Source organism: Ixodes scapularis, unplaced genomic scaffold (assembly GCF_016920785.2).
Source record: "Ixodes scapularis isolate PalLabHiFi unplaced genomic scaffold, ASM1692078v2 PGA_scaffold6__148_contigs__length_123643588, whole genome shotgun sequence".
Classification (NCBI taxonomy): Eukaryota; Metazoa; Arthropoda; class Arachnida; order Ixodida; family Ixodidae; genus Ixodes; species Ixodes scapularis.
In genome coordinates, this window is record NW_024609881.1 from 80699184 (window position 1) to 80713974 (window position 14791).

At 45.8% G+C, this 14791-nt stretch overlaps 1 protein-coding gene across 2 annotated transcripts in view; it reads left to right on the forward strand.

Moving 5' to 3' along the window:
• The window catches only part of LOC8051575 (BAI1-associated protein 3), a 331413-nt gene that overhangs the window by 294230 nt on the left and 22392 nt on the right, over window positions 1-14791 (forward strand). For both annotated transcript variants that reach the window (XM_040220141.3, XM_040220142.3), the window contains 4 exons: window positions 511-608; window positions 1222-1273; window positions 5423-5592; window positions 6225-6348. In XM_040220141.3, the coding sequence (XP_040076075.1) occupies window positions 511-608; window positions 1222-1273; window positions 5423-5592; window positions 6225-6348 (444 nt within the window). The remainder of the gene's footprint in view (window positions 1-510; window positions 609-1221; window positions 1274-5422; window positions 5593-6224; window positions 6349-14791) is intronic.

Consider the following 14791-nt stretch of genomic DNA (forward strand, 5'->3'; position numbering starts at 1 on the left):
GAGAGTAGCGGCACAAGGTTTAGGACACTACAGTCACGCATTCTGAACATGCATGCCTACTTTTCATTTGTTGCACTATTCTATCAAAATTTAGGAACTTCAGTTTGTGGCCTCGTCAATTGATAACGATTGAGATTCCTTATTTGATGGTGTCGGCGCAGAAAAGGTTATGACGAGGGAGATACTATGATGAGATTGGTCCCCAACTGTTTTCAATGGGCATAAAGCATTCCCTTAAAATACCGCCTTGAAGTTACTGAAGAGCCCCAGTTTCGTTTTATGTTCTCCTCTTTTGAATGTGCGACCATGGCAGCGAGAAAGAAAATCCTTTGTTGGTTTAATGTTTTTTTTTTATTATTTTACGTGCGAAATGAGGCTACGTGCGTGGTATTTTAAAACGTAAGTTGAAAAAGGGGGGGGGGGGGGTTGTAAAAAGTTGCAAAAGTGCGCCACTGGTGATAAGGAATAACTCATGGAATCTTATTTCACTCTCTTTTCACTCTCTTACAGACTGAGCAGACTGTGCTCGCTAGCCTCACGGAACTCACGAATGCGTTGAATGTGGACCTACACAAAGGCATCAAGCATTACAACACCGTGTTTGAGAAGTGAGTCAAACCAGTCCAGTAACAATTTCTACGAGTAATCATTCGAAAACATTACGAAATCCACTCAAGAGATGGCTTATGAAGTACTTGCTGATGATGTGGCGAAGTATTCTCGTTTCAGGAGCTATTCACATCATGAAAAAGAAAAAAAAAGTTTTATTTTGTCCTGGAACAGAATGTTTCAATCGAGGGCTGCTTTTCGTTTTTGATTGTGTATAAACAGTACGGCTGCTAACAACGGGTTTCGAGAAGTACATTACGGAGCGTTCATTTCGCGAACATACCCCTGGTAGGTTGATCTTGGAGCACATGCCAATCGCACGAAAAGAAAAGATGTGCACAAGCCCTTACACTCTAAATAGTTCGTTCTCTGCCTCCTGTGAGTGAACAATCATGATCAGCCACTTTACATCGAAGTTGAATGCACGCAAAATCGTTTTTCCTTAGGTCTTGGCATCAGTAAATCACTAAAATAACTTATATTCATGTAACAGAGAAGTCAAGATACACTTTACTACATATTTTAAGAACGACCAATTTGACTGTAATAGTTCTCAGCGCTGAGATATATTTTCAGCCTGTGAAATATGTATTTTCATTTTTGTTTATTCAGATACGTGGGTGTCAACTACACGGCTGTTGTCTACAAGCAGCTGGATAAACTGGTGGGTGTCAAAATAACATTTTCGGACAGTTTACAAGATGTCGAAAGTGTGGCATGCTTGACGTGTGAGATGTGAAGTCGTATCACCTCCTGAACGAGAGCCATTCCTACAGACCCTCCTTGAGAGCTAGGTAGATTAGTCTAATGGTAAAGATAAATTAGCGCGTATTTGCAAGGAGGGGACGGACAAACAAGGGCAAAACGACAAAATGAAACAAACGAGGATAGACGCACTGTTCGTGGTCGCCTCATTTCTGTGCTTTCGTGTCTATGTTCGCATTTTGCCGATTTTATAGCTTTTGTAGCATGTTGAATAAACCTGAGACTGGTGCAGAAATGAACATATAAGTTGAGGGAACAGAAAAAGACAGGACGGCGTTTAAAAATTGAGATTGAAGATTGACAGGTCGACCTGTGCTTTTCTGTTCCTTGGACTTTTATGTTAATTTCTGCCCCAGTCTCGGTTTCGTTCAACATAGTTAACATTCACCAGCTCGCCTGCACCCTTACTATATTATTTTTGTAGCACTCCATTGAATCATCAAACACGCTCCAGGCTTACTTCAGTTTTGACTTTTTTATATTACGACCAGGTCTCCAATATTTGTTTAATTATTGCAACATCTTTGTTACAAACGAGGCAATTCTACATGATTGACACTAGAGTACTAATTGCTTTTGAAGCAACCTGTTTGAAGCCCTGTGTAGCCGTATCGCAATGCTGGGTATGTTTTCTAAAGTCATGGGTAGGTTCACTTAATTATTTTGATCTTTTGTGGTACCGCACTGGGAACTCTCTGTTTTTTTATGTTCCCCAAACTTAAATATTCTTCTTCAAGAAACTTAAATAGTTTGGGTGAGGAGGTGATACCAAGTAGATTTTGTACTGCGTTCTTTATCTAGATGCCATGTTTCTTTTTTTTTTTTTCTCTTCTAGCCTTAAGTCGATTGCTTTGTAGGAATAATGACTGTTTTTTTATTTGATGTTAAACAAGCCTAGAAATAGCGGCTGAACTCGAACAGTGCTTTACCGTGCAACTTCCGCAGTGGAAAAAAAAAAGTGATGTCCCTACGTGTGCGATTTATTAATGTCTCGATCTCTCTTCGTTGGTTTTTAAGCTGCCTTCTAGGTATACGACACTCATTGTGGTCACTATGACAGGCTAACACATCTACACTGAAGTGTCTAGGGTAATAAAATAATATCCATCTCTGTGCTTGTCATTTCTCCTACACGCTGCTATCTCGAATCAGTTGCGTGAGCGAGTCGCCAGACACCTCTGTCCTGAGGTAGGTATTTTGATCGGGAGCCGTGTACGGGGGGTCCTACGGTGTGTTTCGGTGTTTTCGGACAACGTGCATGCCTTCTAACACTCGCTTTCACAGTTTTTTTTTTTTTTATGTGTGTGAAGGGGAATTGTTTAGGTATATCGCAATTCGTAATATTTTGATGGATCGAAACAGCTGTGACATTGACTAAAAAACGAACGCATCAGGTCAAAGCTTGGTAGTACAAGGTGCTCGCGAGTCAATCGCTCGTTGCTTTCTAACGCACGCGAGCCAGTCGCTAGTTAGTTCCGGCCCCGCCCAGAGCACGCACACGAGTTAATTGGTCTCGACTGCACGAGTCAATCGTTTGTTACTTTGAGGCACACGCGAGCCAATCGTTAATCATTTTCGGACGCGCGCCAGACAACCGCTGGTCAGTTTCGGACATCTTGCTTTCAGGGGCACGCGGTCGCTCTCGGCACGCGCCAGCCAATGGCCAGTCACCCTCACAATGCTCGATAGCCAATCTCTAGACTGTTTCGTGCAAGCGTGCGGGAACCAATCGCTTGTCACATTCGGGTACACACAATCCAATCACTATTAAATTCCGAGGGCTCGATCGCCAATCCCTGGTTTCCAGATGATGCACGCGAGCGAATCGCTGTTCATTTCTGGACGCGCGAAGAACAGACCGCTTGTCCGTTTTAGGCGTGCACAAGTCACTAGCTCACCACGTAAGCGCGCGCGTGATCTGAACCGCTAGTGAAGTCGGCACCACCTGGAATAACCACAGCCTGCGCACTAGAATGTTGCATCCGAATCGCTGTGAGATCGAGCGAATACAGAGATTGGATACGAGTGCTGCGTCTGCGTTCGGCTGGGAATCGTGTCCAATGAACGCGTTGAGGGACGCTCGGCGTCTGGCTATAGAGTGATGACGCTACGTGCATGGTAGAGGAGGACGTTCGCATGCCTTGACCATTCTAGGTTACGTAGAATCGCTGCCAATATGGGTCAGCGGCTATGGGCTTGTGACCCATATAGTGGTACTACCAAGCCCGTGAACGTCGTTCGTTCTTACGATGGCCACGATACGTCCCGCGCTCTTCGTACCTATTGTACGTAGGACGAGCACAGAGAAGCTCGTCGTAAACGATCAGCACCGCTCAAAACACGCTGCGCGTCCTGAGCCTCCGAACCGAGAGTACGCAAAGTGCACGCCTGGGATTAGGTGTGCACTTTGCTTTGTGGAAGTGGCCTGTCGTGCTTCTGTTAAACTAGAAATGGCTCCTTGAGGTCTGGTAACAGCCGTGGGTGGTGTATCTTTGATTGCGTTTTTTAAGTAGAAGTTACGCTTTGTAAGAATGCTTATTGCTTGTAGAATTAAATTGAGGTATTAAAGGGAAGCTCCGGTCGAAAACGAAACCAAAATGAATTGCTTATATCGCTTTAGTGACCCGAAATATGATCACATCCGAAATACTACGTCAAAGTGAAGCCGCGTACTCCAATACAACCGATTTTAAAGATGCGACCAGCTATGACGCCGCGTCATGGTGGACCTGCGGTCGGTTGGTTGTAGCCAACGTTATTAGATTAGCTGAGTTACGGAACTGCCCATAGACGCTGCTTGCACGGGCAGTACCCCCCCCCCCCCCCCCCCCCCCTCACTTACCATGACTCGCCACCCGTCGTTCGATGCGCTGGATGGCCGCTAAGGTACTGCAATAAGATGAGCTGGCGGGCTAGTTGGTTGTCCATCATGAAGGCCAGGTACCACTCGGCCGCCATCAGATATGGAGTTAGCGCCCTTCCTGTCTACCTCGTCCTCCCTTCCTTGTTGTTTTGCGCTATTTTATTCATGGCCGCTAAGGTAACTGCAGTGTATTATATGTAATACATATGTTTCGAAGCACAGCTTCTAGATGGCGTTCCATCTCTGATCTATGAAACACACAGTTATGAAACGAAAATCTAGATGGCACTTCGAACGACGAGAGGCGGGCTGAAGTGGCTAAGGAGGGGCACCCCTTCTGCGGCAGCGCCACGATGACGTCACGTCGCGGCCATACGGCTCAGCGTTGCCATCCCTTTAGCAGATTGTTTCGGTTTCGCCGTAGGCGCCCGAAACGAAACATTGAGCCCAGTGGTATTTATAAAACTACACTCAATATCGACAGAAAATCGTACTTTGTAATTCAGGGACGCTGTCTTAGCTGAAAACAGTCGTAATCCCAAATTCAAAAATATTGAATTTGGGTAATCCTTCCTTTTAAAAGGACGCGGACAACCTCTCGCTTCTTAAACGTGCCAGACACGCACGGACATACTTAAACGTGGCAGACACGCACGGTACCAAAGCGGATGTTTCGTGGCACTTTATCGACGGCGTGTCTGTCAAACTAGAACATTGTCGCCTTCACTTAAGATATAGGCACGGTTTGGTCTTATATAATAAACTAGGAGACGCACACAATTTTTTCGGAAGGAGCTTTGCGCATGGTGTGCGTGTGTGTGTGTGTCTGACGTCACGTGACGTCATGACGTCACGTGACTTTGTCGCGACACGCTACGTCATATTGTCACACCTTTTCGCCAAGGTCTAATAAGCAGATAGCCTTGGAGTTGTATTACACATCAAATCGATATTTAGTGACTAGCCCGCGTTTGCCCGTGTTTGGGGCAACGCCTCTGTTTTTGGGACGAAGCATCTGCGCATGCGCAGTGCTGACAGCAACGGCCCCACCGCAGTGGTGTGACGTTGCAGAGTTAAGTTGGCGTCTATGCGCCGGCCGATCGTAACGCGTCGTTTTTCTCGTGAAGCCCAGCCCTATAGCAAGTTGTGTGTTAAAACCCTTCAATCCCCTTTCTGGTGGTCCAGAGTGGAGCTGGCCTCCCAGCGAAGGTCCAGGAAGTGTGCGGTCAGGTGAACACGGTCGACTCGGCGGCCCAAGATCTGTCGGCCGAACACATCTCCATGGGGGCCGCCCTCTTCGAGCTCTACATGGCCCTGCAGGAGTTTGTGCGCTTCAGGGAACACCTGCCACGCGAGTGAGTGGGAAAGCAATCCAGTTGACGAGGCACGGCTCTGAGGCCACTTCACGGAAAAAAACACCAAAGCTCAAAGTGTGGGCTTTAGGCTTTAGTTTTGTTTGTTTGCTTTTCTTGTTTTTTTTTTAAAGGCTTACACCTTAACTTTAAGCGAGTCAGGGTGTGCGGATTACCCGTCACCAACGAATATCTTTTTGTTTTATTAAGCGATGTGACTATACAGTCAAAATAAAATAGACCCTTCGCGAAAGTCCCGAAGGCTGCGCGCGGAGCTCGCAACGAATGATGGGAACGTCCTGTGTGCTTTTCCTTGGCTCTTCAGCAGCATGCACCACATGTAACATAGGAGAGCGAATGACAGAGAAAGAGATGTAGCGCAGTGGTTCGCCTGTCAACGCCCACTCGCCTGCGTAATTTCCGTCTTTAAGGTCGCTTCCTTGTTCCACTGCAGCAGCCAGTTCAGTACAGGTTGTTCCCGGCATTCCTTTTGGCGCCGCAGATGGTGCTGTATGCTTTGCTAAAATGTATGTTGCGTAGCGAGAAAAAAAGTCACAACTGCAGTTTGAAGAAAAAAAAAAAAAAAAAAAAAGCCCATGTTGACATTTTGTTTTTTTTATTTCATTTTTTCCCAGGGACTGGGACCAGTTGTCGATCCAGAACTTCCACTTGTGGTTTGCGGACTCCGTGCAAGGATGGTTTGCCGTGGCAAAAGTGAAGGCTCGACAACGGATACGGAAAGCGCTGGAGTTGGACAGGGTACGATGATTTGCTCGTACTTTTTGTTATTGTACCTTCATCATTAACGACGTATTAATTGCATGTCTACTTATTTGCTTTTCATCCATGCAATCATAACCTCACTATTTATTATCGCTTCTGGCGATTTGGTCTTCCTGCGAAACTCGCGAATCGAGAATCATTTTCATCTGTGCTGGGATTGTAGAAAAATAAGAGGCAAGATCTTAAAAGCTATTTTTGAGAATTAACTAAATTGCTCAGGAGATAGTTTGACTTTTACAAGTATACTTAACTTGAGAAAGAAGTGCTTACTTATAAATTGCTTTTAGAATGCCATTCGAATGCTGGACAGGCTTCTGTTTCTAACGCTAAAAGGGACAGAGCGCGCACTTTTAATTTGAACACGTTTTTTTTTTTAATTTATTTTTAATAATAACAATTTTATGGGGGTGCCTTTACTATATATTTAAGCGATTTCGGCAGGCATTACATCGGAGCAGGCGTCATAATAAGAGGATAATTATATATGTTAATTAAATATTTACTTAATTTCTTTATGGGTCATGTTGGTTTTACAGTTTTAAAGCACGTCTTTATTAGAATCTAGATCAATTGAAACCTTTTTTCGAGTAGGTGAGGGACTTTCGGATATTTTTAGTCACTTTAGGGGGCTTAGTCCCCCGATTTTGAAACTGGACGCAAAACGAGCACCAGAAGCATGGCCCTTAATAAAACACCGAGTAATGACATACTCGTTTCGGGCGCCTCGTCGTTATCTCAGAAGAGTATTCTTGATGGATGCACCGACGGCATGTTGCGGAGATAATAGAGTTTCAGTATAGCGTTCCAATGCCTCCGATAACGATAAGATGCGTGGTAAAGACGTTGGAAGAATATAATACAACACCAGTCGATAGTCCACACAACCGGTACCTCGGATCGGGAGCTCAAACCGATCGTTTTACACCGGAGCTGTTAAGGGCTAGTTTCCCCAGGATCGTGTCCCCCGCAAAGAAATGTCGACACAAAACTGTGGACAGCTACCGCCATCTATGAGCGACGGCGGCAACCAGACAATCGTCGTGCCGGCCTTCCTGCCTTTCCTCTCGGGTTTTCACCAGAGTGGAAAGGCTGAATTTCTCTAGGCGGCGTCCTAGATGTCGCCCTCGAGGTCGTCGTAGAAGTCGTTCTTCAGGTCGTCCTACACGTCGTCCCTGAGGGCGTCCTCTAGGCGTCATTCTCGAGGTCGTCGAAGAAGTCGTCCTTGAGGTCGTCTGACCATAGTACAGCTTCGCTGGTCTTCCTTCTTCACCAGAGTAGAAAGGCTGGAAGTTTTTCATGAAACGGCTTTTAGAGAAGGGTATGCAGTACATGTCGCGATTTCACGGTGCATATATATGTGTGTGTTTTTTGAGAATAAACGTCAGTTGCAAGTAGCGCTCTGGGTTGTTCGTTTCTTTTACTCGTCCGTTGTTTTTAGCGCTTTTACCCTCACAAACATGGCTTTTAGAGAACCGTGTTTGCAGACGATTCAGACGATCGCTGCAGGTCGCGCCCCCTGGCATCGGAAATACGCAATGGCTTCATAAGGTGGGTAAAGAGGGTGCATGTTTTTTTGTGTTCTTTTCTTTTTTTTTTTTTGGGGGGGGGGGGGGGGAGAGGGGGGGGGGAGTTTGGTAAGTTCACAAAACTGAAGGAAAATATTTCTCTCTTCAGAAATAACCTGAAGCCAAATTTGTGGACCTAACGATATGTGTTTCTCGTTTTGCTAGAATGGGAGCGCTAAATATGGCGGCGGCGTCACCACGGTGACTGAACAGTTGAAAGGAGAAGACGATCGTCGCAGCTATCATGGCGCTAGAACATTTTAACGATGAGTTCGAATTTATTCTACTCGGCGCGAAAAACTTAGAAGTCCTTTTATTTGACTTGGCTACCCCAAAAAGGAGGACATCGTTGACGGCGAAACTGGGAGGTTCGACCTCGCGTCGAGTCATGAAGTGGATGTGCTACTCCAACTTCGATTCCACAAAGCCGACGTAGCTCATCTTCGCTCCGCGCTACAAATCCCGGACACCCTAACCACTAACGGCTGGGTCATCGGACAGGGTTTGAACTCACCTTGTCGGCGCCTTCATCAAAATGGCAGAGCAACGCTTGAACCACACTGAGACAAACAAACAATATGATTATAAGAAGGCGTTGGTGTCTTGTTCACGGTTTGTTTTTGTTCTGTTTTATTTATCGTGAATTCGACTTGATTCTCTAGCCACCAAGTCATTTCTTCCAGGCACAATCACGAATGCTTTCATTCACGTATGAAGCTTCGGCAAGCCCCTTCCCACAGCGACCCGTTCTATAAACGAGTCGAGACGCTACTGATGTGAGCCGCTTTGACCACACGACCACAGCTCATGGTTCGGACACTGGAATATGATAAGGCAGCAGGGACCTCACGCATGCGCAGTCCATACCTGAGAGCCAATCGTACCGTATCGAATGTGCAAAAACGGTTCCCTAAAACTCTCTAAAAGGGAGTTTTAGGGAACCGTTTTCGCAAGTCCGATAGGGTACGATGGGCACTTCGGTACGAACTGTGTACGCTCTACCTCAGAAGACTCGGTTATGCGCAGTTCGTACCGGAGGGCCCACCGTGGCCGTATCAGATGTGCAGACACGGTTCCCTAAAACTCTCTAATATCTGGTATCGCCATCGGAATCATCGCAACGATCTGCTGTAACTCTCTAATGACGAGGTACCCGAAACGAGCGCACTCATCTTCAACGCTTCATTGAGGGCCAGAACTTCGGAGCATTTCCAACCTCAAGATTTGGAATCGGGTAAAAGTAGCGCGATAACGGATTTATACACGGTGATTCAAGGAGAATCCAGGCTCTTTAAATCGTCCGCAAAATTTGCCTTCTTAACCTATCACGCTACGACTTTGTGCAGCGTTGCCGACAGATGGTGCATTTTTTTTTTTTTTGTGAAATTTGCAAGGAGCGAATTTACCTGAGGAAAAGGTAAAGAAAGAAGAAGGCTTAGCTCCTACGGAAACGCAGCGACGCCACCGGTCTTCAAACAACACAGCGCCGTTTCGCAAGGGAGACAAGAGATGGCGCAAGCGGTCGCGACGCCAACTGCCGCCAGCGAACGAGCTTATACGATGCTGAAAGCCGGCGTCTTTAGCAGACAAGGAACTGTAGTTCCTTGTTGTTACCGCGCCTGTTTTTGTTTCTGCGACTGTCGCCGCCTGCGGAACGCGCGCCGCTTTTGAGTCGAAAAAATTGTCTGCTAAAAACGCCGGCTCTCGGCGCCGTGTGCTCGTTCGTTGGCGGCGTTCGTTGCGCCATCTCTTGTCTCCCGTGCGAAACGGCGCCGTGTTGTTTGAAGACCGGTGGCGTCGCTGCGTTTACATAGGAGCTAAGCCTTTTTCTTTCTTTACTTTTTCCTCAGATAAGTTCGCTCTTTTTGTAAATTTTACAAAAAAAAAAAAAAAAAAAATGCACCATGTGTGGGCAACGCTGCACAAAGTCGTAGCGTGATAGGGTAAGAAACCGAATTTAGCGGTCGATTTAAAGAGCCTGGCGTCTCCTTGAATCAGCCTGTATATCCGTTATCGCGCACTCAAACATCTCAGAGATGTCAAAACTAATCCCCTTTTCGCGATTTCTTTAAAGATTGATTTAACCGCTAGTTTATGCTGAAATCGCAACGTGACCCATAAAGCCACAAATAAAAAAGGTTAATTTAGGGATATTAGTTAATGGCTATTCCTCGTCGAATATCCAGCGAAACCGATTGACACGCAGTGCAGACTACATCCATGTCGCACCCCTGTTTCTTTAAAATCTGTCTGATTTATGAACTTACTACATGAATAATTTTCCTGTCCTTTCTCGACGCCGCGCTGCACAGATAGGTAGATTTGAAGCAGTAGTAATGGTGTGGAGAGCCAATGTGAATTTGTCGATATGTAATTGATATTAAAAAGTAGAAATAGTTCATCTTAGTTTCCCATTTTTTTCAAATAGAATGAACGAATTTATAGCTGCATTACTATAACGTTATATTTTAATTACTTAACATTTCTGAATATAACGTTCTCACGTTTGACACTAGAGAGTTTTTGTAGTGCGTTTCGATACCTTCCATAATACGCAACAGCGATACGATCTACGCGTTAAGGCTTCGCGCGGCGCAGTATCAGGTATCAGCTATCGTTATCGAAGTTATCGGGACGGTCTGTTAAAACTCCCTACTATCTGCCTTGAAATACTTGCCTGACGCTTTATATAATGCGCAATGTTCTGCGCTGATCCCGGTTCCGGGAACAAAATTTATCGTGTGTTTCATTGTTTACTTAGCCCATTCCGTCCACCTCAATTACTGGTCGTCCGTACGTTCTGCGGCGAAGCAGATGTTTAGGTCTTGCTCATGAATGATGCGTCTGTATTTTCCGGTAAAGGAGGTATTTTAGAAAACCACATATGGTGTGAAATATAGAGTTAATTAGGACAATTATTTATCAATACTATTTAGTTACCAGCACTCTTATCATTTGTTTACGCTTGGTTTTTAGCTTACTATAGATTTCAATCGATGTCGTGGCCGTGCTACTGTTTTAAATGGATAATATAAGATTATCAGCGTCACAGGAAGCTCACGCAACCCTTTACGGTGCATCTTACCAATGTTAAATTCTTTTGAAAAAGTTTAGGTGTAAAAAAATATAAGCAAATTCAAACGCGTTTTGTTGTTCGTTGTGCCTGCAAAAATATCGAACCTTTGTTGGCGTGAGGAAAGTTTCCCATTGCGAAAAACTTCAAACGAGATTTAAGATTGCATTTTGCGTGCTCAAATTTAAGTTTCTTTAAATAAATTGAATATTAAGTGACGATTGTAAAATAGTGTTGTATGTACATTGTGATTAGGGAACGAATGTCGAGAAGTTTTTGCTGTTTTTCTTCATGATTTGCTAACATGTGAAATTCGAAACACTTTCATGTTAGGTGTACACAAAACGCTAAAGTCTCTGAATAAATTCTGATTAATACTACTGTAACTTATATCGAGCAATGTACCATATTCCGCCTGACAATTAACACGACCCGCTGAAAGTTTGATTAAAAAAACTAGAAGACCGTATTGCGAAAACATTGAGCAGACAAATGCATCGTAAGCCATTAAACACAATTTAAATTATACTTTCTCGTAGTTCTTTTCACAAAACACCTTTTGTATTTGTAAATGGCAGCTTCTTTTTGGCATCAGGCCTAAGGTTCCAAGATCAGTCAAGCTGAACTCAAGGAGTTAAAGGCTGGTTAAGACATTTGTGTTTGAGCATGTGACCAGTTGTGTTATACGACTCGTTGCGTTCCACTATGATGCGTTCCGCGAACTCCGGTTTAAATAGCAACCCTCTCGTACCGAACGTCACCAATGGAGCTCACGCTGTTGGCTACGCTCAAGGGAAACTGTCTTAACCGGCCTTAAATCTTCTCGGGAATCGTTAGATCTCTGGCGCTTTTAAGAATGAGACCTTGATGTTATTCCTACAAACAAAAAAAAAAAAGACTTTGGGATTTATTTTGATATTTATTATGTTATGTCCGCTATAGGTTTTTGCTTCATTGCAATAGTTGATAGCTGCTACAAGTTGACCCTTGCTCGTCTTTTTTGTCTAACCCCTCATGCTTCCGCAGAAGGTGAGTCGCTTACGTTTGCTGTGGCCGTGCTGCCATCTTGCTGATTCCACTGCCGCGTCTCTGCATAATCGCTTGCGTCCACTTGCTTCCGCTGAGAGGCATTACTTGGAGAGCTTGGAAGCGAAGCGGTGCTGCCCGTTCGACGCATGCGTTGGGTGCCGCTTGAACTCACAGTTGACGGTGCGGCCTGTGTGTGTACACTCTTCAGCCGTGCTCAATGCACGCGCCAGAGAGCAGAGTGACATAAAATGCCAAACACGCGGCAAGTCAGTCCTCACAGCTTTTGCGGGTTGCTGAATTCTGCTTGCAATGTTGTTTGAGCGCATAGCTTGGTGTTGTACCATGTAAATACCTAACCGGTACGAGCAGTGTACTCTGTGCAAACTATGGTCGCGGAGAGCTTAATAACCGCAAGGCGTGGTAAGTGGCCGCGCACCTTATTATCGCTCTACGGCCAATCAGGTGGCGGCATAGGCGGACACGAGCACCGAATAGCCAATGAGAGCCAGTTCACCGCCTCCTCTTTCTTCGTGTAACGTCGCCAAATCACGACGGCTCAGTCGCAACGATTGGTCGCCCAGCGTTCGCCGAAGCACTGATTGACAGCGAGTCGCAGTCGAACGCTCACGCAACGGTCGTGTCCAGGCTATGCCCGTACCCGGTCGTAGTATGCTGACGTCACAAGTCGATTGCACAGGCCATGATTGCCTAGGTATTTATTTTATAAACTGCTATAATTGCTCTTAACTGGACTAAATGTACCCACTGTAATGTCCCGTATCATCGCCCACCCCACTTTTTGGGCAGATGTCGATTAAAAGAAAAAAAAACATCGAATGATCGCCCACTCGTACAAATATACTAACGCGAAACATTCATCCTCACCAAGTGTCGCGACCGCGGACGGTGCGGTTGAAGAAAATCCGCGACGAAGTAAAACGAAAGGGGAAAGACGCTTCACTTTGTTTACTCATGTCCTCCCCTATTTCCGCGACCTCGTCTTTCCCTTTTCGCACATTCTTGCGAAAGGAACACGGCGGACGTAACAGAATAAAGTTTTGTTTTGCTTACAAAAGAAGTTTGTTCGGACAAAAAAGAAATCGGAAAGATAACACAAAAAATAACCCATCGAGGGATCACGAGGGCAGCGAACGCCTCATATTTTGGAATGTAACCTCGGAATGTAAGTTCAGAGATGCTTCCTTTTTTGTCATATCTGTAAGCGACTCCGTACAGTACGTCTCAGTCGAAATGAGGTCACCGCGAACCAGTTCTTCCTCCCGGAACGTCGCGACCGCGGTTGGTGAGGTCGGGTCGGTTAGTGAACCCGTGAGACGCTTGGGGATGTTTCCGAAGCGTCCCATTTCGAGCTCCGTGTTATCGTAGTGCCTTCCACGCCACGCAGCAACGCCATCGCCTCAGTTCGCGTTGATAGCACACGGTGCACGGACGCACGCATGTACGGACGAAACAAGGAAGTTGCAGAAGAGCCTGCTCCTTGTGACTGACAAGGCGCTCGACTTGGCGCAACGCCAAAGTATTTGCCAACGCGATCGCCGGTTTTCCCGCTTCCCCAGCTTCAAACTTCGTCGCGTCCTTCGCCCGCTCGCTCGCCCGCTGGTTGTGGCTCGTTGACTATCTCTCATTTTTGTTAGAATTATTTTTGACTCTATTTACTACGAGACATGGCTCACCCAACTTTTTTATACGAATTTCAAGTGGCAGGGGGTGGGCGATGACTAGGGATATTACTTACGTCAAAGAATAGATGGGTACGTTTGTTGCTTTTTGCTTACTTTCCCTATTCAAACGACATTTCTAGTGATCGAGCTAGTAATGCGTTTACTGGTAACGCTTCGCGCAAACAGCTTATTTTGTTGCAATGGTGGTTGTATATACTACGACAACTCATTGTCTTAATGAATGCAGCTCTCCCCCCAAAAGCGAAAGCTGCGGTTATTCACATGCGCAAATCCCGTTTGTTAAAGAGCCTAGCACCTGCCCATGCCCTGTTCTACAGCCTTGATGTGACGTCAGAGATGGGCTGTATAAATGAGCTTTTCATTATAAAATCTTCAACGCAATGAAATGCTGCCGCGTTCTTTGCAAAAGAAATCGCATGCAAAACGACCAAGAGAGAGAGAAAAAAAAAAGGGTGAGTTGGTTATTCAAAGCCGGCTATTCTTGGGGGTGCTAACCGGAAGCAATCCGTTCACGTTTGCCTCCCACCTCGCTGCAAGCACGCTTTTTCCTTGCTGCCCCTTTCACCCATGCTTTCTCTTCATCCCTTCCTCCTTCCCCTTGGACCGCAGATGCCTGCAGGTTATTTTCAGACTAGAAAGAAGGTACTGTTCCCGTGGACGTTTATGCGTGTAACTGCTCTGCCGGACCGCCTCTCCGACTGGTGTGTTCTTCTTGGCGTCGATATTTGACTTCCGGGAGAGGAAGTCCCTGTGGAAAGTAGACAAATTGCGTCACACGAGCAAGCGTCTCGGATCGTTGCGACGCTGGCGAGTGGTCTTACAAGCTGCGGCGCGGCAAACGAAAGGTTGCAGAAGTGACTTAAGTCGTAGCCTGCTGCCTCGTGACGATTCCGTACTAAAATAGGAACCATAACAACAATCGTCTTCTGCACGCTACCATGATTTTCTGCTGGGCTGTTGTTGAATGCAATCTGAACGATCGCAGTAGCTCACTTCTTCGAAATATTAGAGGCCGCGCACGCGTCCGCGGCTCAGTGACTCAGCATTTC